The sequence below is a fragment of the Carcharodon carcharias genome, chromosome 21 (assembly GCF_017639515.1).
Source record: "Carcharodon carcharias isolate sCarCar2 chromosome 21, sCarCar2.pri, whole genome shotgun sequence".
NCBI lineage: Eukaryota > Metazoa > Chordata > Chondrichthyes > Lamniformes > Lamnidae > Carcharodon > Carcharodon carcharias.
The window spans coordinates 50,286,532-50,310,533 of record NC_054487.1 but is presented as its reverse complement, the minus strand read 5'-3'; the positions used below and the strand labels follow the sequence as shown (position 1 = coordinate 50,310,533).

General features: G+C 43.6%; 1 protein-coding gene across 5 annotated transcripts in view; it reads right to left on the bottom strand.

Annotated features, from left to right (window-relative positions):
- The window catches only part of si:dkey-97m3.1 (fatty acyl-CoA reductase 1), a 217,917-nt gene that overhangs the window by 13,266 nt on the left and 180,649 nt on the right, over window positions 1-24,002 (bottom strand). For all 5 annotated transcript variants that reach the window (XM_041216378.1, XM_041216374.1, XM_041216377.1 and 2 more), the window contains 2 exons: window positions 8,249-8,420; window positions 2,849-2,978 (listed from right to left, as the gene is read on the bottom strand). In XM_041216378.1, coding sequence (XP_041072312.1) covers window positions 2,849-2,978; window positions 8,249-8,420 — 302 coding nt within the window. The remainder of the gene's footprint in view (window positions 1-2,848; window positions 2,979-8,248; window positions 8,421-24,002) is intronic.

Below are 24,002 nucleotides of genomic sequence, written 5' to 3'. Positions count from 1 at the left end.
CCTTATGAGAAAATTCTTGGGGGAAGTAAGAAGTAAACTTGAGCGCATAACGTATGGAGTTATAAACCATATTGTTAATAGTGCTTGTTTTGCTTAAGTCCTTTACATACAATAGAGTTAGTGTTTTTGTTTAAAATGTGAAATCTAGTATTGTAGCTGGTTAAAATTAGGTGTTCACATTTCCTTAAATGTTAATGGTCCCTAAACGGATCATAACAAACTTCAGATGTGGTGACTTTTTTGGGGCCATGGCCAAACCACTAGATGGAGTAGCTCCAGTAAGGGAATTATTGGCAGTGCCAATCTTGCCCTGTTAATCTAGTCTGCTCAATATGGATCATGATTGGGGTAGCACAAATTGAAAGGTGCTTGTCCCTGTGTGTCCCATTTTCTCTCTCTGTAATATTTCAACATTTCAATGCTTTTTCAATTTTTTTTCTAGATGTTTGTAAAACATACTGAGATGTCTTTCTACATAAAAAACATTATATAAATGCAAGTTATTATCTGGATATCCCTGTCTCTCCCAATTCAATGTGGTGTTCTGGGGAAACTCTCAGCCACATCCTATAATAACATCACAACAATGGCTGATGTTGTTCCCATTGCTCCTGTCATACTAATTCAGATGGTTTTCAACTTCACATTGCCTAAATGTGAAAGAATTGAAGTAAGTATTTTAATATTAGTAACTTACTTTTGCCACCTATTTAAAAAATACTATGATGAATTTTGAAGCAAATTATTTGAACCACAAGTTATTTTCAACTTTTACACGTGCAGTAGACATGGATACTTTAAATGAAGGACTGTTAAGTATTCAGTTGTTTGTTGGGAATGCCTATGTGCAAGTTGCACCATGCCAAGACACAACATGCCCAAAGGGCAGGCTGTTCTTATACTGTGTATTATAGTATGTTCATATAGTTTAGTTTAGGAGTTTGGGAGAGGGTGAAATTCAAATAGGAGAAATCAGGCAATTTTTCTGTTGTGATGTTATAATGACATAAAAGCACCAATCACTCATAAGGGATTGTGTAAACATGTTGTGAATTAATTTATTAATTCTAGGCACATGTGAACAGATATACACAGCCAGAAAGCTTGAAGGCATCAGAGCTGCAGTGCTGTGTACTGCGTGCTTTGCTCGAAAGCAACATGGATTTCACGTCACACTTCCTTCTAGTGGTGTCATGCTGCAATCCCTTAAAAGCATATTATAACAGTTTCTAGTTCAGTAGCAGTATTGTTCTTCCTAGAAGCTGTCACAATGTTCATTCAGATTTTGTATAAAGCCAAATTACTTGGTCAATTGAAAATGTGCGGGTTCTTCAGTAATGATGGGTACTAGATACAAGGAATGCTTACACCATTGGGTATTGACATTTCCTCACTTGACATCAAAGCCATTGCCTCAAAGCACTTCTGCAGCAAAATCAAAGCTGATTCCATTTAGTGTGCTTTGCCAAAATGTTCTGAATGAATCAATATCTGGAAGTTTAATACATTGATCTATTTCTGCTTTATAACATTGGCCAATAGAAATAATAGAATTTCTTTGCAGGAGGTAGTGAGAACATGTTACAAAATATCTTCCAGAATTCAAAAGGTTAATGGCTCTTCATGCTACTAACTTTTGCTGCACTGATTTCCCTTCAAAGATGGTTCACTCAGAGTTCTTCACCAGCCAGAGCTGTTCCAACCCCTCAATCTTGTGCCTGAGAAATTCACTTCATCGAACAATAGGAGATAGTGAATAATTTACTATGTGTTGTACCAGTGTTGTTAAGGACTGGCACATCCCACAGCTTCTCTGAACCATGTTTTCTAAATACCTCTCCACTAATGTTCTGTACTGAAAATATGTATACGTTAATCTCTTGGACAACGGAAGAGTTTGAGTCACTTGGTATTGAACCAAGGAAAAAAAATAAAATTAGTTAAGTTCAATATTCCATTTGAAATAGTATTTTTTTTAATGGTCACAATTGCATATTTTTCCCCAATATCAAGGTTACTTTACAGAACTACCCTGGCACCTTAGTTTGATGCTTTATTGCAGACCCGTCCAAGTGCTGCTATTTGAAGTACTCAGTACTTCAGCATCTTATCAGAGGTGCAGTGAGTTGGATGTTATTATTTAGGATGGTTATTTTCCTGGAATATTTTGAGCCTCGGATAGCAGAATTTTGATGGAGGCGTGACAGAATAGGTATGAAGTATATGCTAGTGGGGCCTGGCACTCCACTGCAGGTTACGATGTATAGCCAGTGCATAGCCTTGTGACCTTGTGCTCATACCTGTAATATTATTACAGTGCTGAAGATACTAGCATGTTGTTGTGCATAACTACATACTCTGCTTTAAGTGCATACAAGAGAAGCTAACATGAGCTTGATTTTTTTCTTTCTATTTTGATTTCCCATGCAGTGGTTAAAATTGGCTATGGAAAATCATTACAAGTTGCCAACACCATGCAGGTATTGTCAATGGAGTGGTCTTCAATTTTTCTTATCTGTCATCACATGGATGTGGTTTTCACATAAAGGCAATGGTTTCATGATTTGAAAATGTCAGATTTATGCATGAATTTCAGCATCCAAGGCAACATTAAACAACACTCCTCACATGGCACTGTTAAATTGAGTTAGCAGTACTTCATGAAAGACCATTACAGAATGAATGACTAGTGCTCACTCTCCTGCATATTCCTGCTATTCAGGGTCGTGGCATGGATTGGTGCTCACCCTTCTGCTTAGTCATGCTATTTAGGGTATTAGCAATGGACTGGTAATCACCTCCTGCATGGTCTTTGCTATTTGGGGTACTAGCGTGGACTTGTGCTTACCCTCTTATCCTCAAGGCTGAGTTGACTCATCAACATATTCATGTTGTCTGAACTCCAATCCCAGGACTTGCTGCTGAAGTACTCTAGTAGCATCATGGATTTGTGAAGTCTGTTGAAGATCTTCATCATTCTGCAATAAATGTACACTTAAGTAGAGCTTACATTCAGTTACTCAATCCTTACATTTCTATTCATTAGTTAGAGAGTTGCTTTGATGTGAAAGGTCATTGTATTTTATTGACTTCATTGGAGCTCACTGATATAGTTTAGCATTCAACATTTTAAAAGTTGGTTAATTTTACATCTGAGTTATTTCATGATTTGCAGTTTCTATAATTACCTATTAAATTCAGTACATGGCAGACAAGCAAGAAGTATTTAGATGAGCACTTGAAATGCCATAGCATACAGGGCTACGGATCAAGTGCTGGAAAATGGGATTAGAATAGATAGGTGCTTGATGGCTGGCAAAGACATGATGGGCTGAAGGGCCTGTTTCTGTGCTGTATAGCTCTACGACTCAAATGAGTGATCTATTGAAAACTCACTATAGGCATCTAAATCACTTTTATTCCCATAGCAAGCATTGCAATAGATATTTTTAAATGTTAATTGCATCATACATTCCTGTCATAGTCAATGTCAGTCACACACAATAGATGCTATTTTATAAAGTATATTATCTTCTTATTGATAATACAGCCACCAGGTTTCTGCAACTTGCTCAATTTGGTTTCTGTTCTTTTTTTCCACCTGGCCTTTTGCTAATATCCAATGTTCAAAATAAGGGTTTAGAAAAAAATAATAAAAATACATACAATAATACCCAGCACATTGACCTTTGTTTTTCCAAACACCTTCAGTAAAGTTTTTACTTGAAGCCTTAGGGCGGAGTCATCCCAGAATTGCACTACATGAAGTAGCAGGTGTGGAAAATGATGTTTTACCTGCCGGCCGCAATGGTGGGTTTGTTCATTGTATCCTCTGCTTCCCAGTGCATCCTGCCTCATTAATAATGCATTCAGATTTGCCCACCGTCACCTCAGCACTTCCTCGCTCCAGGTGTCATGCTTAGAGCGCAGCAGAGTGCAGCCTACTTCAGGTGTACGGACCAGAGCTGCTCCAGGTGACAGATGGTCTTGAAAGTAAAGGTGATTGCAGCCCCCAAATTTAACCTCTCTGGGGCGCCTACTGGACACAGTGGAAGGCTGCTGCGAACTCCTCTACCACCGTTCTGGCTGCAGGAGGTCCACCAGAGTCACCAGCTTGGCCTGGGAGGTGGTGGCAGCAACAGTCAGCACCAACGGAACACAGAGGTGGTCAGCCATCCAGTGCAGGAAGAGGATGAATGATCTCATCTGTTCCGCCAGGGTAAGTCAACCAGCTCATCACTCTCAACACATGCTCTCAAACCCACCACACATCCACAGGGATCTCACACCTCAAGGGACAACACCACTAACTCTCACACACACCCTCACATCTCCATCAGGCTCATATCCTCTGGAGCTCGTGGCCTCATCCCATCCATGGCATCATACAAACATTCTATGCGTTCTTATCATCTGCCATGGCATGCCTCCTGCTCACTCTCTCCATCTATTTTCATCAGGAGAAGCTGACTCACAAGGGGTCCTACCAGGGATGGAGTGGCTGACATTAGGCCTCTTACTCACATTGAGGAGCATGTCATTGCGCTGATTAGTGAGGATGAGGACATGTACTGTGCCTGCAGTGACGGTGAGGTTTGTGGTGAACACCCTCATGAGGATCCTGCACCAGATCATCTTCCTCTCAACATAAGTGTGAGTGCTCTCTCTCCTGCTTTTAACTTTACTGCCATGCACTAATTATCTCTACTTTGGTTCACAGGGAGCTTTGCCAAACAAAGTTCTCAGCCAGCCAGTGCCTCAGCTCCATCCAGGCCCTCACCTCCAGCCAAGAGGACACCTCCATTGGAGAGCTGCAAATATGCAGCCTGGCAGACCTGTCACAGCGCTTACCCACACCCTCTACCAGTGCAGAGAGACACACCTCAGTGGGATCTAGATCTAGAGCAGGCTCGGGTTCACAATCTGGAGGTCACCGCATGGACACGTGTCTGAAGCAGGAGGAGGCAGGTTCAGCTGAGCTCCCCGGCACCTGGAGGACTGCTGAGGAAGAGGCATCTCTGAGGCCTGAGTCAGATGAAAAGCTTCTGGATTCGGCCTTCCAACATCATGGAAGGTCAGCAGATGGCATGGGAACATCATGCAGAGCTGTTGGAAGCCCTCAACAGAATGGCACATGAGTTGGAGTGCATCTGCCTGCTCACTGATGAAGTGGTGCCCACATGTGCGTGCATGGAGGTCTCCATGGGGAGGATGGCAAATGCCAGGAAGACCCTGGTCCAGCAGGACACAGATGTGTGCAGACCAGCACTCCATCGTGGAAGCCATGGGTGAGTTCCTGCAGTGGCAACGCCAGAGGGAAACGGGGCACCTCGATGTCCCTTCAGGTGCTCCTTCCCTTCAAGGAGTCAGGCTGGAGCCTCAGGCACCCACAGGGAGGAGGAGTAACAGCTGGCCCCCCCCGGGTCATCCACTCAGGAATCTGAGAGGCTATCCTGTCCCTCAGAGTCTTCTTTGCCTGTGAGCCCCTCAACCTTGTCCTCTGTCACCGCAGAGGGAGCAGCTGGCCCACAGAAGGACAGCCAAAGCAAGCCAGGGCCCTCAAAGCCTCGGCTCTCCAGAGGACGAACGCCGAAGTCATCAGAGGCAACAGGGCCAACCATTGCACAGGCTGTCTCCACCCCTGCTGCAGGCGTCAGGGCAGCACACAGGAGAAGTAGTAGGCCTAGAAAAGTTAGGAAATTCTGATCACAAGTTGCTGCTTGGGTGAACACATTTTTGTCACTTTATAACTTGAAAATATATTCATTTTCATTGAATAATGTGTAACCTTGTCTATCAGCGTCATTTACAGACTTTGAGAGTGCTCTCCTGCATCCCCCCCCCACTGCATGCAGCCAGGCCGCAAGAGATTCTGGAGGGGGAAGTACGTGTGGCAGGGCCTTTCGGAGCCTTGTGCAAACACTCTCCCACATGCAAAGCCTTCATCCATCACACTCATCTCACTTTCCTGAGCATTTTCAATGCTGCCAGCTGGGGTTCTCTTTCTGTTGTCCATCTGAGCTGACCTGCATCTCCACCCACCCACTGCTCACACTCCCATGCGGCACCTGTTCCTACAGAGCACAAGGCTCCGCTCACTTTTGATTTTGAAAAATTGGTCCTGATCCAATTCCTCATGAGCTCCCCCACCATTTCCTCTCCCTTCCCCTGGTCACCCATGTCCTTTCTCCATAACCCTAGGCCTCCCTGGCATTACCTTTGACCTTCCCAAGGTAACCTCTTCCAGCCCGAACATCATTCCAGGATGTCCAGGTGAACGTGCACGTTCCCTACCTTTATGGAAATCCCATCCACATTGACGTCCCCGACCTCTTTCCCAGCCCTGTGTCCATGTTTGCCTCCGTGTCCCTATCAACCATCCTCACCTTCCCTCCTACCAAAACCGTCGCACCTTCCAGCTCCCTCTGCCCCCTGTTACTCTAACCATCCTCTCCTACCATGTCCACACTGAGTTCGCTCCCCAGGAGGTAGTCATTGACTCCACTGCCCCCTTCCTTGCACGTTCACCAGGACATTCCACTGCCCTCTTATACCTTCCTCCCCACTACTCTTTTCTACCCCCTTACTCCCTCCAACCCCAGAGACCTTCCTCCCTCCAAACTCCCTTCTCCCCCTGGAGACCTTTCCCCTATTCCTTTCAAACTCCTGCCCTTACACCTACCTCCCCACTTGCATCATTCTCCCTGTTACACCTTCCTACCCTCCAGACTCCCTCCTTCCCCATATTCCCTCCTCCCCCCAGACACCCTTCTTCTTCCTCCAAACCACAAACCCCGACACCTTCACACCCTCCTCCCAACCTCAGCCCCCAACACCTTTGTACTCCCCTACCTTCACCATCTCCGACACCTTCACAGCCCCCCCCCCCCACCAACCCCTCCACCCAAACTCACCTACCCCGTGACACCTTTGGCCCCCAGTACACCTTCCTCCCCCACTCACACCTAGACCTTCCTCCCACCCCCTCCTTTGCGATCATCTGTACCAGCCCATGACTAAGTCCATGAAGTTCTGAAGCAGACCCAAAGCATCAACAGAGACCATGGAAGGTGGTGCGAGCCCATAGTGAAGTCCATGAAGGTCCAAAGCCTCAGCAAAGTTGAAGCTGCTGCATAGAGACCTCTTGCCTTCCGAAAGCAGCTTTGTGGAGGAGCCATGTGCAGGAGGATCCACCCAGCATGCAATGCACGTGCTCCTCCAGGGTCTGGTAGCTGTAGGGCTCCGGCATCACATTCTCCTCGGATGTCCGCCATCTGAACAAGGCCCTAAAGGTAGGTCCCGACTTCTGCATGTCACGCTTGTCTAGACGTGTTCTGGTTCGGCGTGTTTTACTGCCAGTGTAATGGTTAATCAGGTTCACGCTGGCCTCCAGCGGGATTCGCGTCCTGACATTGCAGATGCCACTGGATGATGCTGCTGCGATTTCACGCTGGCGTGAAACCAATTTCTGCATCCTCACTGAACGTTCCAACCACCCCCCCCCACCCCCCCTCCCACTGGCCTGCCACGACACCCGCTGCAACCAGGAGCGGACAATTCCGGCCTCAGTCTTTTCCAAAAGCCTGGGTTTAGCTTTGATATATTTACCCAGAGCTGTGACTCTATGAGCCAAATTTGGATCGTGAAGTCTCAACATATACAGTATAGTTAATTTCCCATCATTACCATTCATTTATATTGGGGCAGCATTCTAGTAGTTTCAAAAGTACAAAAAAAGTAACTGACAAATTGCAAAACCTCTATTGGGTAAAATTTATTTTTTAAAAAGAGGTCGTGTGCTTTTTTAAAGCTGTGTTTATGTGCACGAAAGGACAAGTGTAGCTTTCATTTAATGTTTATAAACTTTAAAGAATGCATTAAGCTGAAAGAGAGACAGTTATTTATTGCTGTAATTGAGATCTTTTTCCAAAGAATGGCTGCATTTTGAAGCAAGTGGCATTGCAATATCTCACCTGATTCTCACTATTATGTTGACAGAATGTGTAAGTATTCTAATTACTAACTGTCAAAACAGAGAGAGCATGGGAGATTCACTAGTGTTTATATGCAAATCTATATATCAATAGATAGGATCCTGTTAAAGAGGTTTTGAAGCTTCATTTTTGCCAAGCAACAATAGCTTTTCCATTGTAACACTAAATTCCATGTTTGCAAAATTTGCTATGAGTCCCTTTTCAATAGAGAGAGGTCACACCATTCAGAAAAAAAGTTACAAGGGTCGACTTACCGTGGTTTTTGCCCTGTTAGCCTCAGATAAAGATCATAAACCAAAGCAGGAGCTTTGTGACTGACAGCAATCCAATACTGATTAATCAAGTAGTTTGATGTAATATTTGCATTGGGCCTTCTAAAGGCCTGATCCAGAGGGTTCCTCTTAAACGTGGAAATGACGTGGTACTCTAAGAAGAGGAGGAAGAGAATCAATTATTTTTAGCATAGTTTGCTTTATTTAGTAACTCTGCCAGGTGGTAAAAGGCTTATTTTCTATTCCGAACAAAGCTGGGAGGAAGTTCAGTTCTTGTCCACTCTGGTGAGCATGGTGTCGCACAGAAATGCTGTGTCTTCACTCATATAGACGTGCTAAAATGTACAGTTTGTACAGCACATGTTATAAATCAAGATAAGTACTTATATAAGCTACAAATAGCTGATAGATTCTGTAGGGGACTTCATGATCTCACGATGTCTGAAAAAGAGAATTTTAAATACACTAGACCCACTTGGTCTATCGTAACTCCTTCTGGCACACCATGATCTTGGAGCTGGATAAATCACATTGCCTATGGCATTGTTTTAAGTATTTGATTTTTAAAGACAAACAGTTCAGACCTGAAATTCTGGAACTTACCCCTTTAACCACCTGATCAAGTGAAAAAGTCCTATTTTTTAAAAAATTTCTAATTTTTGTCTTCTCATAAATAAAATGTCAGGTATATCCATAAGGAAGCCCAGCCACTTTTCTGCCATTTAATTTAAATGAATGGAAAATTAGTCTGATTACAAAGGATCCTCTCCACCCCATTTTTCTTAATGCATTCTGTTCGGGCAAAAAAGACCCTTGAAGCTACACTCAGAATTAGGAAAAGATCAGTACTGATTGTCACAGCCCAAGGTCAGGAATGTACTCTGCCTAATGAACTGGTGAACAGCCGTCACTGCAGGTTAAAGAGAATGGTATTTAGATGTTTCAGCTCCATCCCTTATTGACTTACATATTCCGTTTATATTGGTGTTAGCCTAACTGGAGTGGACAGAGGTGAAGCAACTTCAGAAATATTCCACTGGCTGCTACTTCTGGCATTTTCCAGAGGTTAGGTGCTTTTAAATTCCCAAATGAGCCAAATTCCCAGCTCTGCAACTTGTAGGTTTTTTGTTTTGGAAAAAATTCTTCCCCTCCTTGACAAGACCCAATCACCATAAGACCACAAGACATAGGAGCAGAAATTATGCCATTCGGTCCATCGAGTCTGCTCCACCATTCAATCATGGCTGATAAGTTTCTCAACCTCATTCTCCCGCCTTCTGCCCGTAACCTTTGATCCCCTTACCAATCAAGAACCTATCTATCTCGGTCTTAAATACACTCAATGACCTGGCCTCCACAGCCTTCTGTGGCAATGAATTCCATAGATTCACCACTCTCTGGCTAAAGAAGTTTCCCCTCATCTCTGTTATAAAAGGTCTTCCTTTTACTCTGAGGCTGTGCCCTTGGGTCCTAGTCTCTCCTACTAATGGAAACATCTTCCCCATGTCCACTCTATCCAGGCCTTTCAATATTCTGTAAGTTTCAATCAGATCCCCCCTCATCCTTCTAAATTCCATCGAGTATAGACCCAGAGTCCTCAAACGTTCCTCATATGTTAAGCCTTTCATTCCTGGGATTGTTCTTGTGAACCTCCTCTGGACCCTTTCCAGGGCCAGCACATCCTTCCTGAGATACAGGGTCCAAAATTGCTCACAATATTCTAAATGTGGTCTGACCAGAGCCTTATAAAGCCTCAGCAGCACATCCCTGCTTTTATATTCTAGGCCTCTCGAAATAAATGCCAACATTGCATTTGCCTTCCTAACTACCAACTCAACCTGCAAGTTAACCTTAAGAGGATCCTGGACTAGGACTCCCAAGTCCCTTTGCATTCCAGATTTCTGAATTCTCTTCCCATTTAGAAAGCAGTCTATGCCTCTATTCTTCCTACCAAAGTGCATGCCATCACACTTCCCCACGTTGTATTCCAACTGCCACTTCTTTGACCATTCTCCTAACCTGTCCAAATCCTTCTGCAGCTTCCCCGCTTCCTCAATACTACCTGTCCCTCCACCTATCTTTGTATCATCTGCAAACTTAGCCAGAATGCCCTCATTAATGTATAAAGTCATTGTGCGTCATTTTACACACAGCATGTTGGACCCACTCCCACACACCGACTGAAAAATCCTGCCCAATGTTCTCCTGTCCATGGATGGCCTGGTTTTTGAAAATTGTCTCACAACAGCTGCATGAGCAGAAATACTCAACTACAGGGGACCCAATCTTTACAAGGTAAGTGCAATAACACTTCTAGAAGTCATGTGATCTGTCATCACATGGCCAGCTGTTGTGTGGTCAGAATGTCTCCAGGAATGCCTCCAAGCAGAGTTGTCAAACTTCAATGGGATTCTACAAAAGCATAAAATCCAGGCCATATAATTTACTACACCTAATTACTGAAAACTGTTTCAGTTCATTTTATCCAGGGTCAACAAGGAATTTTAACAATCAGCACCTGCAACTCAAATCATCATAGTACTTAGGATTTCTGCAATCTTCTAGAAAATACCAAAGCTTTTATTTTTGAGATACATTTTGGTTTTGCTGCTGTTGTCCATATCGCTTTGAGCACGAGTTCCACATGCCCTGTCCTTCTAATACATGAAACTGATCTTCCTCTGTCAGCTTAATGGTCAGGTAAGTCAAACCGAGCAAAAGGAAGATTCACAGAGTACTGCTGGAAAAGGGACATGTCTAAGCTTTTCGCCTTACACTCATCAGGACACTCAAGAATACCAATATAAGGGAAAAAACAACAATTTATACTGTGTGTGAAGAGAGTGCTGATTGGTTGGCAAGGGGTGTTGCAATACAGAATGCACCACTGATGGTGACTGACAGTTAACTACCAAGCATTGTTTGAAATTTAAACCAGGCAGCTTGACCTTGATTGGTGAAGGCATTGCCCTGAGGAGTGAGTCAGCGAAAGGTTGTAACTTATTTTGTTTAGCTGAAACACGCACAATGTGTGTACATGTTCTTTCTGTCTGCAAAGAACAGGACCCTGTGTATTAATATATGTGAGTCCAATGGACAATCTTAAATTGGTTGTCAGTGTAATTCTTGGCACATTGAGGATTATTTAGCAAATGTTGTTCAATTGTGGAATCAAATCTAATGTTGGACACTTATGTTTTGAGTTTTGCAAGAACAAGCTGGTTGGGTACGGTCTGTACCCTGCCCGTTGTGAATGGCGGCTAGGACTTGCTGTTTGATATGATCTGCCAGTCTTTGGATGTATGGCCTACATGCTTAGCATCCCACGGGCACTGAAATTCATATACCACATTACTCACTTATGTGATAGGCAGAACATCTTTTTGGCTTGATGGCAGTATCCTATTAGTGACGAATACCACTCATGTGCATAATAGCAGCGTGAAACAGCTAGCTTCATCTCTTGCTCAAACGTTTGAGATATCTTGCCCTTACAGGGTAATCTGAGATAGACTGCGCACTTTTCAGGGCCAAAAGTGACAGCCTTAGGTCCGTTCATGAGTTTGTGAGATATTCAGCGCGAAATGATCTGATCAGGGTAGTCACTGTCCTGAAGGATGCCTTTGATGAGCCCCATTTCAGCATCAAGCTTACATGGTGAGATATGATTCTGCGATTGGATAACATTTGCTAAATAATCCTGAGTGTTCTAAGAATTACACAAAACCAATTTAAGATTGTCAGTCGGGTTTGCAATGTGGTGCATTTGCGTGTACTGGAAGCTACATATATGAATACACAGGACCCTGTTCTTTGCAGACAGGAAGAGCATGTACACACATTGTGCCTGTTTCAGTTAAACAAAATAAGTTCAGTCTTTCGCTGACTCATTCCTTGGGGCAATACTTTGCAGGGTCAAGCTGCTTGGTTTAAATTTCAAACAATGCTTGGCAGTTAACTGTCAGTCACCATTAGGGGTGCATTCTCCATGGCAACGCTGCTTGCCAACCAATCAGCACAGTCTTCATATCCAGTATAAATTGTTGTTTTCCCCCTTGTATTGGTATTCTTGCAAGTGTCCTGATGAGTGCAAGGTGAAAAGCTTAGACATGTCTCTTCTTTTCAGTGATACTCAAGTTCTGTACTACCAAAAGACTATAAGATTCACAGTTAGTTTAAATTAACTCAATCCTTTGTGCAATGACTCTTCTAATGGGAATCTGGGTGTTGCATCAATATTTGGCTGTTTTCAAGTACTGGGATCTTCTACCTTAAATGCTAATTTCCACCCTTTGGCCCCACCAGTGCTTTATATATCTTTGTCAAAATAAGCAACATATTCTCAGGATTCTGCCTAAACTGAACTGGATTATATATGTGAAAGTGCATTACAGTAACTCAAGGTGATAAGGCTTCTCCTGATTTTCCTTCCCTTTACTATTCTAACAGCTCAGGTGAGGTTACCAAATCAATAAATAAACATCTTGCCATTCAATAGCACATGTTTGATAAAATGCCACATGATAGACTTGCCAGGAAAGTAGAAGCTCGTGGAATGAAAGTGACAGTGTCAGAATGGATACAAAGTTGGCTGAGTGACAGGAAATTAAGAGTTAGTGTGAATGATTGTTCTTTTTCCTGGAGGAAGTTGTACAGCGTGGTCCTTCAGGGGTGGGTTCTAGGACCACCTCTGTTCTTAATATATATTAATGACTTAGACTTAGGCAAATGACACAAAACTTGGAAGTGTTGTGAACTCTGAGGAGGATAATGATACACTTCAAGAGGACATAGACAGGACAGGCTGGTTGGGAAAATGGTTAAAAAGGCATACTGAATCCTGGGCTTCATACATTACAAAAGCAAGGAACTAATGTTCAACCTCTATACAACACTGATTTGGCCTCAGCTGGAGTAGTGTGTTCAATTCTGGCTATTGCATTTTAGGAAGGATATGAAGTCTATAGTGAGGCTATAGAGGAGATTTACAAGAATGGTTAAAATAATGAGCAACTTCAGCTGTGCGGATAGATTGGGAAAGGTGGAGCTGTACTCCTTAGAAGAGAGGAGATTTAATAGAGTTGTTCAAATTCATGACAAGTCTAGACAGAGTAGATAGGGACAAACTATTCCCATTGGTGGAAGGGTCGAGAACCAATAATTAGAAAGAGCCATCAGTGGCACGAGAAAAAATGTTTTTTCTGCAACAAGTGCTTAGGAGCTGGAATGCACTGCCTGAGAGGATAGTGAAGGCAGATTTTTAAAAGGGTATTAGGTAAATACCTGAAGAGAAAAAAATTGCAGGGCTATGGAGAAAGGGCAGGGGGTGGGACTAGCTGAGCTGCTCTTTCAGGGAACTGGCACAAGCATGACAGGGACAGGCGAACGGTTTTGTTTCGTGCTGTAATCATTCTATGATTCTAAGTGCATTGGTATACCGCCCAGTTAAACAAGCACATATTAGACTACCAACACCTGTTGGTCTTGAGGCTATAGGTTTTTCTATGTGATTCAAAATGTAACAACACTCCTAGTTTTCACTCACTGTTTGCGCAAGCCTGTACCTGCTGCTGGAATAACAGCGTTTTTAATTAAGGTTAAACTTCTGTTGCTACCTGTCTTCTGCTTTTACTAAATGAAATCCTTTTTAAATTCAACATCCACTTAGATGGCGACACTGTCAAAGGAACCAAGTGTTTTGAAAATATCACTTTATCATTCCTGTAGCATTCTGGGTCAAAATGTGAAACTGTTTCCCTATGGTCACATCATTTTTAAGTCCAGATCAAAAACTTGTCATAAGATAGAAACGAGCCAAGGCACTATATGAAACAAAAACAGAAAATGCTGGAAAAACTCAGCAGGTCTAACAGCATCAGTGGAGAGAAAAACAGAGTTAATGTTTCGAGTCCGTGTGACTTAAGAGTCATAAGGACTCAAAATGTTAACTCTGTTTTTCTCTCCACATATGCTGTTAGACCTGCTGAGTTTTTCCAGCATTTTCTGTTTTTGTTTCAGATTTCCAGCATCCACAGTATTTTGCTTTTATCTTAAGGCACTATATGAAACTCTTGAGCAAAACCTTTGTAACAACACTTTTAAGGGATTCCACCATTTGTAGCTGATTTGGCATCCAAAGGACAAAGTATTAATGCCAAATGTGATAAACAAAATGTTGGAGGATCTGCAGCTCAGGGAGGAGAGGGTGAGGATGGACGAGGTTATAGAGAAAGGGAGGAGCATAAGTTGATTTTGATCAATAATTGAAAACAGAAAATGCTGGAGGTGAGGACTAAAATTAGCGCTGCCAGCCTGTGTGCCGGTTTCCCAGCTCCATCCACCCCGGGGTCACCATCAAGAGTAATTTAACGCAGGACAAGGATGGAATAAAGGGATAAAAACAAAAAACTGTGGATGCTGGAAATCCAAAACAAAAACAGGAACAGAAATACCTGGAAAAACTCAGCAGGTTTGGCAGCATCGGCGGAGAAGAGCACAGTCGACGTTTCGAGCCCTCATGACCCTTCAACAGAACTAAGTAAAAATAGGAAAGGGGTGAAATATAAGCTGGTTTAAAAGAGGGGTGGGTAGGGAAGGGAGTGGGGGGGGGGGAGTTGTTGGGACAAGCAGCCAGTGATAGGAGGAGCTAACCAAAAGATGTCACAGACAAAAGAACAAAGAGGTTTTGAAGGTGGTGATATTATGTAAAGGAATGTGCTAATTAAGAGTGGAGAGCAGGACAAGCAAGGTACAGATAGCTCTAGTGGGGGTGGGGTGAAATAAGACTAAAAGGGCATAAAAGGTATAAATAAATGATGGGTGGAACTACATTTAAAAATAATGGAATGAGGTGGGAAAAGAAAAATCTATATAAATTATTGGAAAAAACAAAGCAGGGGAAGAAACGGAAAGGGGGTGGGGATGGAGGAGAGAGTTCAAGATCTAAAATTGTTGGACCTCCCTGTCGCTTGCCATTTCAACACTCCACCCTGCTCCCTTGCCCACACATCTGTCCTTGGCTTGCTGCATTGTTCTAGTGAAGCTCAACGCAAACTGGAGGAACAGCACCTCATCTTCCAACTAGGCACTTTACAGCCTTCTGGACTGAATATTGAGTTCAACAATTTTAGATCTTCAACTCTCTCCTCCATCCCCAACCCCTTTCTGATTCTTCCCCCTCCTTTTTGTTTTTTCCAATAATTTATATAGCTTTTTCTTTTCCCATCTATTTCCATTATTTTTAAATGTAGTTCCACCCATCGTTTATCTATACCTTTTATACCCTTTTAGTCTTATTTCACCCCACCCCCACTAGAGCTACCTTGCTTGTCCTGCTCTCCACTCTTAATTAGCACATTCCTTTAGATAATATCACCACCTTCAACACCTCTTTGTTCTTTTGTCTGTGACATCTTTTGGTTATCTCCTCCTATCACTGGCTGCTTGTCTCAACAACGCCCCATCCCCCTCCCCGCCCTAAACCAGCTTATATTTCACCCCTTTCCTATTGTTACTTAGTCCTGTTGAAGGGTCATGAGGACTTGAAACAATGACTGTGCTCTTCTCCGCCGATGCTGCCAGACCTGTTGAGTTTTTCCAGGTGTTTGTTTCTGTTTTTGTGATGGAATAAAGGGGTCTGCCACAGGGGAATAAACCCAATTCTCATCATTTCAGCTCACATGTCACATGTTGATGGTCACTGTGCAAGATTCCCCAGGAAATATGTATCTGCACCATTACTAGTACTGCTACTAAATTCTCAACAGATCAGCAACTAAATTCTTGTCCTTCAGTGCATCTGCAGCACTGGGGAATGATGGGAAAAAAATGAAGAGACAGATGACCCAAAACTAAATCATGGTGCAATGCATTTTTTAAAATAAAAAGGCTGTCTTGCTCTCAAGTGTCAGGAGACCAGCACCTCTGATCTATGCAACAGAGAGCTGTGCTCTTGCCTTCATGGGGTTGCCAGTAATATTTATTCTTAGTTTAATGACCTGGTTCTAAAAACTAAAAATCAGAACAGAAAATGGATTGTCCTTAATTGTCACCACAACTTTATTTCCTGTGTAGGTGTACAATATGAAATAAGTGCCAACACAATATGGAGGATCTGAATGTACCAATTAATGAAATCCACCATTAAGAGAATGGCTTAAAATGAGCTGATCTCATTAGGGCCTGTCTTTCACACAGCTTGTAGAATGCTACTTTTTTTTATACATATAGCACATTAAGCCAACACAGCAAAGTGAATAATAATCAGTCAATTGTTTTATGGCCTTGCAAAGGTCTGTATACATGTATAGAGTTTTTAAATAGCTATATATAGTTATTTAAAAATGGGTGACCATACAGAAAAACTACTTTAAGTTTTTTTTTAAGCTGTACTCTTTATTACTTGAAACAGTTAGGTTGAAAAGGTGAGCATGTTAAACAGGTTGTTCCTGGCATCTGTGCCAGGACCCCTTCTGTTTCTTGTACACATAAATGGTTTGGATTTACAGCTTCAGTCCAAAGTAGTTAAACTAAAAAATGGCAATCAGCTGTGGAGATTATGAATCACCTAGCATCTTGCAAAGAGAACTATGTACTTGGGCTAATCAATAGCAATAAAATCCACATGAGCAAATGCAAGGTCCTCCATATTGGAAATTAGAAAATATTCCATGTGTAGGTTAAACTTGTCACTTCACAATGGGAAAGTTGAAACAAGCTTGAGGATGTAAATTGTTTTGTCACTTGCTTTGTACAGAGAGCATGTGGTGACTAGTAAACCCAGAAAACTGGATTCTAAGGCTGGGATTTTACTAGCCCCTGGGAGGTGGGCTAGGAGGCAGGGGGGTGGGCGGTAAAACGCCTGGGAGCTGCATTGGGAGGGCTCCCCACTCGTTCCTGCTGCCGGGCCATTTTCGCCGTGGTGGGAACAGCAGCCGCTTGGTCACCCACTGATGTGCGGCCAATTTACATAATTAAAGCAACAGCCATTTGACAGCCCTTCTTCCGAGCTGCCAATGGAGAAGCAGCCCCCCCCCATCGCCCCCACCCACCCATGTGCCCCCGTCCCCACCCCACCACATAGGAAGACCACCAGTTGCATGGAGGTGGCCTCCTAGCACCTTCCCTGGAGAAGTGCAGAGGGGGGAGCCTTGGTTTCTAGAGGCTCCACTGCCCAAGGAGCAGACCTCAGGGGCATTGGCACTCCCCCTCACGACAGGAGCAACATGGCCGCTGGAGGGGGTTACCCTTCTGATTGCTGGGCCCTGCCTGTCTGGCCCTGGCACAGCAAAAACCTTTTACCTGCTCTTCAAGAGTGCCTCAAAATGGAAGTGCCCTCTCATTCTCCTTGCAGCTTCAGCAATGGCCACTTCTCTCAGTGGCAGTATCAAGGCTGCAGAGCTGCCAGTCCTCTGTTGAGCGACAGCATAGAGAGCCAGCCTAATTTCCTTATTTGAAGTGGCCTCTTAATTGGCGGCTGCTGGGAAGATCTCCCCCGTGGAACGCTGCCCACCAGCGTAGCCTCAGGACCCACATTTGGTTTCGAATGCAGGAACCTTGTGCCAGGAAGACCTTGGCCTACGTTGCACAGTGAATTAGTTCAGTCATGATCCCCAGAAGCTTCCTACAGAGTACTTGGATCAGGGTACATCTGCAGGCTGCATACAAACTGGTCACCACAACATAAGGAGAACAGCAAGAACTGCGGAAGAGGGCAGCAAGGTTGATCCCTCAGAGGACGAACTACAAGAAATGAATAAATAAGCTAGGGCTTTTCTTTCTCAAATTAAAACAGTTTCAGAGAGGGTTCTGTAAAGACACAAAGCAATGGAGAAAGTAAACATAATGCTTCAGATATGACAGGACAGGACAAGAGGGCACAGGTTTAGAGCTGCGAAGGGCAAATTTTGGACAGATACAAGGAAATGTTTATTTGCACAAAGGTTGCCAACAGCTGGACTTGGTTGCTGGAAAACATGGTTCAGACAAGGACACAGAACTTGTTTAAAAAACAACAGGATGCAGTATTGGGAAGACAGTAGGTTGGTATCCTGGAAGGAGAACATCAAATGGATGAAAGGGACTTCCCATGACCTTTAATATTCAACTAATTTTTGATGACTTAGTGCATGCAAAAAATTAACAGGAAAAAGTTTCAGAAACTTATTTATAAATTAAGAATGCTAGTTTAAGTTTTTCTTTAAATACAATTATTAGAGCAAATTACTTGATATGACAGCACATGCTGTGATAAATTTGTACAGCTACCAGCCCAGATTCTACTTGTGCCAATATGACTGGAAGCATAGCAAGATTTTTGACTGACCAATCGAGTCACTTTGACCCAGACAAATTTAAATATTTCCAGAGCTCAACAAGAATCGTATGTGTGGCAGGAATTGGACTCCTACAACAGGTTAAAGGGCCAGATTGCTTCTGCGTTTGGGGTCTTATTGTTGGTTCCAATTGTTCTCAAATTCTAATAATAAGGAAATATTGAGCAAAAGTTCTGCAATCTATTAAAGTGCCTGCTACACAAGATTAAATTTTCCACCATATTTCCTGTTACCTATTAAAGCTGGATGCCTGCTGACTGTTGGTTTGAGTACTGTTCAACATTAACGAACGAATAATGATGGAAAATGTGATAAATTATATCAATCTGTTATTATCGCCTCAGTTAAAATGACATGTCTTAAATTCCAGCAGTTAAGAGACCAGGAGGAATGCAAAGCAGGTCAGGATCACTGTGAAGCAGACCGGGAGGAGTGTGAAGCAGACCAGGATCACTGTGAGGCAGAATGGGAGGAGTGTGAAGCAGACCAGGATCACTGTGAGGCAGCCCAGGAGGAGTCTGAAGCAGGTCAGGATCAAAGTGAAGCAGGTTACGATCACCGAAGTAAGAGAGAGAAAAATATCAAACTGGAAGGCCTTTGAGTTGATATCCCGGTGAATATTGTAGCTTTGTTTTCCTATCTCCAATTCTCCAAAGTTAGGAAGTTAGCCTAAGGAGCTGGGAAATTAAAAAGTTCACTTTTTTAATAACAGGGATTAAGTAAAACATTTAAATTAGCCTCCCTATTTTTAAGCGATAACAGAAGAAGAGAAGCAAGTAGTTGGTGAGTATTTTTTTTAAGTAATAAGTTCTATTAACTAATAGGTAGAGGAATGGTAGGGCAAATCCAACCCCTGGAATGTACGTCCCACAATCTATTCCACGTGGGAACTCCAGAACATAGGAAATGTCCTGGAACTGTCATCAGCTGAAACAGCTCAGCAATGGGCTTTGCAGCTTGAGTAGTAGCTGACGTCACTGCAGCGCATCAGCGAGGTTCAGAGCTTTGTGGATAGCACGTATATGTGGTCACCCCACAGCTTAAGAGTATGCAGGGAGAGAGAAAACGCACCTCTAGAGTGAATACTTCACTCAAAAGAGTTTTGAATCTTTTGAATTCTGTACCCCAGAGGATTGTCGATGTTCTATTGTTGAATATCTTTAAGGGGGAGATAGACAGGTCTAATGCAGCAAGACCTGGACAATATCCAGGCTTGGGCTGACAAGTGGTAAGTAACATTCATGCCACAAAAGTCTCAGGAATGACCATCTCCAACAAGGGAGAATCCAACCATTGCCCCTTGACATTCATTGGCATTACCATCACTGAATCCCTCAACTATCAACAGGGGATTATCATTGACCAGAAATTGAACTGGACTAGCCATGTAAACACTGTGGCTACAAGAGCAGATCAGAGGCTAGGAATCGGTTAATGAATAACTCATCTCCTGACTCCCCAAAACCTGCCCATCTACGAGGCACAAGTCAGGAGTGTGATGGAAAATCCCACTTGCCTGGAAGAGTGCAGCTCCCACAACACTCAAGAAGCTTGACACCATCCAGGACAAAGCAGCCCGCTTGATTTTTTAAAATATTTGTTCATGGGATGTGGGCATCGCTGGCTAGGCAAGAATTTATTGCCCATCCCAAATTGCCCTTGTTTGAAGGGTATTTAAAAGTCAACCACATTGCTGTGGGTCTGGAGTCACATGTAGGCCGGACCAGGTAAGGACAGCAGATTTCCTTCCCTAAAGGATATTAGTGAACCAGATGGGTTTTTACAACAATCGACAATGGTTTCATGGTCGTCATTAGACTTTTAATTCCAGATTTTTATTGAACTCAAATTCCACCATCTGCCATGGAGGGATTTGAACCTGGGTCCCCAGAGCATTACCCTGGGTCTCTGAATTACTAGTCCAACGATAATACCACTATGCCCTTGACACCAGATCCACAAACATTCACTCCCTCTCCCACCGGTGCACAGTAGCAGCAGTGTGTAGTACCGACAAGATGCACTGCAGAAACTCACCAAGGCTCTTTCAACAGCACCTTCCAAACCTATGACCACTACCATCCAGAAGGACAAAGACAGCAGATAGATGGCAACACTGCCACCTGGAAGTTCCCCTCCAAGTCACTCACCATCATGACTTGGAAATATATCACCGTACCTTCACTCACTGGGTCAAAATCCTGGACTCCCTTCCTAACAGCACTGTGAGTGTACCTACACCACATGAACTGCAGCAGTTCAAGAAGGCAGCTCACCACCACCTTCTCAAGGGCAACTAGGGATGGGCAATAAATGCTGGCCCAGCCAGCGAAGCTCACATCCCATAAATGAATAAAAATACAAGACAGATCTTTTGTCTCTCAGGGAATCAATGGGTATGTGGAGTGGGCAGGAAAGTGGAGTTAGAGGAATGATCAGCCATGATCTTATTGACCGGCGGATCAGGCACAAGAGCCATATTGTCTACTCCTGCTTCTATTTCTTATGTTCATCACTAGTGTCTGTGAAGACGACCATGGCAATGAACTTTTACATGTCTGTCTCCTTCCAGACTGGTGCTGGAGGTATTAGCAACATGCTGCAGTTTGCAGTTCTATGTTGCTTAAGGGAGGTCACTGAAGGTCTCTATTTAGAGGCAGATAATTTCATTTCATTCCCTCTTGCCAGAGAGAAGCAGTCAAGCAAGCATAAGAGTTTGCAAGGTTGCAGGCTACCCCGTGGTGCAGCTGCCATTGACTGCATTGGTCAAAATATTCCAGTCTCACTGGATTCCAGGAGGGTCCCAAAGGATTGGAAAACCACTAATGGAATACTCCCAAAAAGCAGGAAACTATAGGCCAGTCAGCCTAACATCTGTTGTTGGGAAAATGCTAGAGTCCATTATTAAGGAAGAAATAGCAGGACATTTAGAAAAGCTTAACGCAATCAAACAGAGCCAACATGGTTTTGTGAAAGGGAAGTCATGTTTGACAAATTTGCTAGAGTTCTTTGAGGATATAACAAGTAGAGTTGATAAAGGGGAACCGGTAGATGTAGTGTATTGGGATTTCCAAAAAGCATTCAGTAAGGAGCCACATAAAAGGTTACTGCCCAAGGTATTGGGGGTAATGTATTAGCATGGATTGAGGATTGGTTAACACTCAGAAGACAAAAGAGTCAGGACTAATGGGTCTTTTTCAGGTTGGAAAGGCGTAACTAGTGGAGTGCCACAAGGATCTGTCCTAGGGCCTCAATTATTTACTATCTATATTAATGACCAGGAGGAGGGGGCAGAGCGTAATGTATCCAAATTTGCAGATGATACAAAAATAGGTGGGAGGACATGTTGTGATAAAGACATAAGGAATAGATAGGTTGAGTGAGTGGGCAAAAACTTGACAGATGGAGTTTAATGTAGAAAAGTGTGAGGTCAAGTACTTTGGTAGGAAGAATCAAAAGGCAGGCTATTATTTAAATGGAGACTCCAAAAAGGTATAGCACAGAGAGAACTGGGTGTTTCTGTGCATGAAACACAAAAGGTTAGCATGCAGGTGCAGCAAGTAATTAAGAAGGCAAATGGAATTTTGGCCTGTATTGCTAGGGGTTTGGAGTTTAAAAATAGCGAAGTCTTGTTACAACTGTGCAGGGTGTTGGTGAAGCCGCACCTGGAGTATCGTGTACAGTTTTGGTGCCCATATTTAAGAAAGGATATACTGGCTTTGGAGGCAGTTCAAAAGAGATTCACTAGGCTGATGCCTGGGATGAAGGGATTGATTTATCAAGTATGGCTAAACAGGTTAGACCTTTATTCATTAGAGTTTAGAAAAATGAGGGGTGATATAATTGAAATGTACAAGATTCTGAGGGGGCTTGACAGGGTGGATGTTGAGAAGATGTTTCCACTAGTGGGGGAATCTCAAACTAGGGGACATTGTTACAGAATCAGGGGACACTCAGACGGTAGTGAATGTCTGGAATTCTCTACCCCAGAGAGTTGTGGAGGCTTGATCACTGAAAGTATTTAAAAAGGAGGTAGATGGGTTTTTTGGAATATTGGGGAGTTGAGGGCTATGAGGAGCTGGCACGAAAGAGGAGTTGAGGCCTGGGGCAGATCAGCCATGATCTTATTGAATGGCAGGGCAGGCTTGCAGGGCCAAATGGCCTACTCCTGCTCCTATTAGTTATGTTCTTACGACCTTATAATGGAAGGAAGATCATTGACGAAACAGCTGAAGATGGCTGGGCTGAGGACACTACCCTGAGGAACTCCTGCAGTAATGTCCTGGGACTGAGATGACTGCCCTCCAACAACTACAACCATCTTTCTTTGTGCTAGGTATGACTCCAACCAGTGGAGAGTTTTCCCCGATTCCCATTGACTGCAGTTTTGTTAGGGCTCCTTGATGCCACACTCATTCAAATGCAGCCTTGATGTCAAGGGCAGTCACTCTCACTCACCTCGGGAGTTCAGCTCCTTTCTCCATGTTTGAGCCAAGGGTGTAATGAGGTCAGGAGCTGAGGGCAGAATTTTGCCCTTGATGGTTGGGCGGGTGGGCCCCACCAGCTTGGCGGCGGGCAGGCAGCTGATCACTGCCGAAATGGGCTCCGCCGCCATTTTAAGTGGGCGGGCCAATTAAGGCCCGCTCAGCGGGCTGCCCGACGGGAAGTGCTATGCACTTACTGTGCAGGGTGGGGGAGGGATTCCCCAACTGTCAGGGTGAAAGAGCGCACATTTCCCTGAGACTAAGTGCTGTCTCAAGGATATTGGTGAAAGGTTCATAAACTTCAAAAATAGAAAAATAAAATAATTATTAGCATGTCCCCCTCATGTGACAATGTCACATGAGATGGGACATGTTAATAAAAAACACAGAAACTTTATTAAACTTGTTAAAAACAGACACGAAACTTCATCCCGCCGGTGGATGAGGTTTTATGTTTTTTCAGAAGCCCACCGGGGCTCCTGGCCTGCCCACCAACCTTAAGGTTGGATGGTCAGGGCTTTAATTGGTTTAGCTACCCTGTCAATGGCCTCAATTGGCCATTGACAGGTCGGCGGGCGGACAGCTGATTTCGCTGTCCGCCCACCATCCTGAATATTTAAGGGGTTCCCCCTGACGTCATCCTGCAACAGCGAGTGGGCCATGCCCCCTTCTCACCGACGGAAAGATTCTGCCCTAAGTGTGGTGCGAATGTTACTTGCCACATATCAGCCCAAGCTTGAATGTTGCCCAGCTCTCCTGCATGCGGGCACAGACTGCTTCAGTATCTGAGAAGTTGTGAATGGTACTGAGCACTGTGCAATCACTTCATGTTTAAGGGAAGGTCACTGCTGGATGGTTGGGCCTCGGACACTATCCTGAGGAACTCCTGCAGCAATGTCCTGGGACTGAGATAATTAA